This window comes from Spinacia oleracea, chromosome 4 (assembly GCF_020520425.1).
Source record: "Spinacia oleracea cultivar Varoflay chromosome 4, BTI_SOV_V1, whole genome shotgun sequence".
NCBI lineage: Eukaryota > Viridiplantae > Streptophyta > Magnoliopsida > Caryophyllales > Amaranthaceae > Spinacia > Spinacia oleracea.
Genome location: NC_079490.1, coordinates 67,646,632 through 67,649,116, shown reverse-complemented (window position 1 = coordinate 67,649,116; position 2,485 = coordinate 67,646,632). Strand labels below are relative to the sequence as shown.

The window sequence follows — 2,485 nt, the reverse complement described above, 5'->3', positions numbered from 1 at the left end:
TACTTCATATAGCTATTGAAAAATGTGTTTCCCTATGTTCTAGGTGATCAGCCTAGTGAGGGTGCTAATCTGGGCCACTTCTTAGGCCTTTAAACGACTAGTCTTTAATTCTTAAGAGAATGTTATTGTCTTTGCCTCTTTAAAGGATTGGATAACGTATTTGACACAAAGATTCCTTAGCAAGGCCGACTTGCAGGGAGATTTTTCATTTAAAATTCATTAAGCCGTGCTACATGATGTGTCTATAATGTGGACGTCTTCATACTTATAAAGTGCTCATTCATTAATCAAGATAATATAGATATGAATTTTTAGAAAAAGTATTTCTTCAGGTTATCCGCATTCCAGGTACGTAAAATTGGACGCCCCTGCATATCTTGGATTCGGTAAGTTCCGTCCCGAACTTTTCATAAATGTCGTATGGACCTTCCCAGGTAGGGGTGAGTTTCCCTTGTTCATTAGCACGTCCAATGGCTTCCATCTTCCTTAGCACAAAATCTCCAACTTTTAAGATTCTTCTAGAGACCCTTTTGTTGTACTCTCTAGTCATCCGGAGTTTGTATAGTTGCTGGCGTAGAGCCGGGTTCCCTCTGGTTTCTGGTAGGAAATCCAAGGCCGCTTTCATCATTTCCCAATTGGCATCTTCATCAAATAGCATGACGCGCAAAGTTGGTTCACACATTTCAATTGGTAGGACGGGTTCAGCTCCATATGCTAATAAAAATGGTGTTTCTCCTGTGGAATTTTTTGCCGTTGTTCGTATAGACCATAAGACATTGGGTAACTCGTCGGCCCACAACCCTTTTGCTTCATCAAGCTTCTTTTTCATCCCTTCAGAGATGATTTTGTTGAATGCTTCTACCAGTCTGTTTGCTTGACGGCGGCCAACTGATGCAAAACATGTCGTGACGCCATGATCAGCCAACCAGCTTTCCAACTTGGGTGTCTTGAACTGTGGCCCATTATCAAAGACAATGGCCTGAGGCACGCCGAATCTTATAATGAAGTTTTTCCAGATGAAGGCTCTCACGTCCTGTGCCTTGGTGTTTTTCAGGGCTTCAGCTTCTACCCATTTGGTGAAATAGTCGACAACAACTATCACATAGAGTAGTCCCCCTGGGGCCTTCGTATAAGGACCTAATAGGTCCATCCCCCATTTAACAAACGGTATAGGACTGGTGATGGGTGTTAGCTTATGAGCCGGTCGTCGAATTAGATGAGCAAACCGTTGACATTTATCACACCGCTTAACCAAGTCAAGGGCGTCTTCTTTGAGAGTGGGCCAATAGTATCCAGGTCTTAGAGCTTTTTCTGCCAAGGCCCTCCCACCTATGTGAGAGCTTCATAATCCCTGATGGAGATCTTCCAGTACTTCATGCCCTTTCTCTGGGGTTACGCAGCGAAGAAGAGGCCGCGAGAAAGCTTTTTTGTATAAAGTCCCATTCCATATCTCGAAGCAGGTGCATTTCTTTTGTAATCTTTCCGCCTGCTTGGGATCCTCAGGGAGCACCCCGTTCATTTTGAGATTGACTATATCGTCCATCCAGGTGGCCGTCCGGTCTAAGATGGCCGTCCTCAAGACATCAATGCTCGTGGTCTGTTTTACCTCCCAAAATACATGACGGGGTGTGTCGCAAGATGCTGAGCTGGCCAACTTGGATAAGGCGTCCGCCTTGCTGTTTTCGGACCGTGGTATATGTTGTATTTCAAAGCTAGTCAGCTGCTATACTTCTTGGCGGACTTTTTCCAAGTATTTCATCATGGCGTCGTCCTTGGCTTCATATTCTCCCTTTACTTGGCTGACAATTAGCTGTGAGTCAGATAGGACCAGGACCTCTACTGCTCCAGCCGCTTTGCTTATTTGGATTCCACATATCAACGCTTCATATTCAGCTTCATTGTTTGACGCCTGAAAGTTGAAGCGCATTGCATATTCATAGACATCCCCTTCTGGTGATTCACAGATGATGCCGGCTCCACACCCATTTTGGGTGGCGGAACCATCCACATGGACTACCCATTGGGTCTTTTCATTTTTCAAGTGGACTGGCCTAGTCATTTCCGCAATAAAGTCAGCAAAGGCTTTCCCCTTTATGGCCTTCTGCGGCTCATATGAAATATCAAATGCATTAAGTTCAATTGCCCAATTGAGCATTCTCCCGGACGCTTCCAGGTTGGTAAATGGTCGTTTCAAAGGTTGATTTGTGTATACTATCAGCCGATGAGCCGAGAAGTAAGGGCGAAGCTTCTTGCTAGCCAAGAACAGAGCGAAACCGAATTTTTCAACAGTTGGATACTTATGCTCGGCGTTCTGTAGCATATGGCTGACGAAGTAAACGGGTAGTTGTATTTCATCCCTCTCTGTAAGTAAGACGGCGCTTAGAGCGTAGTCTGAAATGGCAAGGCAGAGGCATAGAACCTCCCCTGAGAGAGGGATGACTAGCCGCGGCAGAGTTTGCAGATGCTCTTTCAAACGAAGGAGAGC

General features: G+C 45.2%; 1 protein-coding gene across 1 annotated transcript; it reads right to left on the bottom strand.

Annotated features, from left to right (window-relative positions):
- Positions 1–328: 328 nt before the first annotated feature.
- LOC130471597 (uncharacterized) lies at positions 329–829 on the bottom strand. The gene has a single exon (XM_056841818.1). The coding sequence runs from the start codon at positions 827–829 to the stop codon at positions 329–331; it is 501 nt and encodes a 166-aa protein (XP_056697796.1).
- Between the last annotated feature and the right edge of the window lie 1,656 nt (positions 830–2,485).

Excerpts from the sequence above, each read along its gene's own strand:
- LOC130471597 (XM_056841818.1), bottom strand. The coding sequence starts at position 829 with ATGAAAAAGAAGCTTGATGAAGCAAAAGGGTTGTGGGCCGACGAGTTA.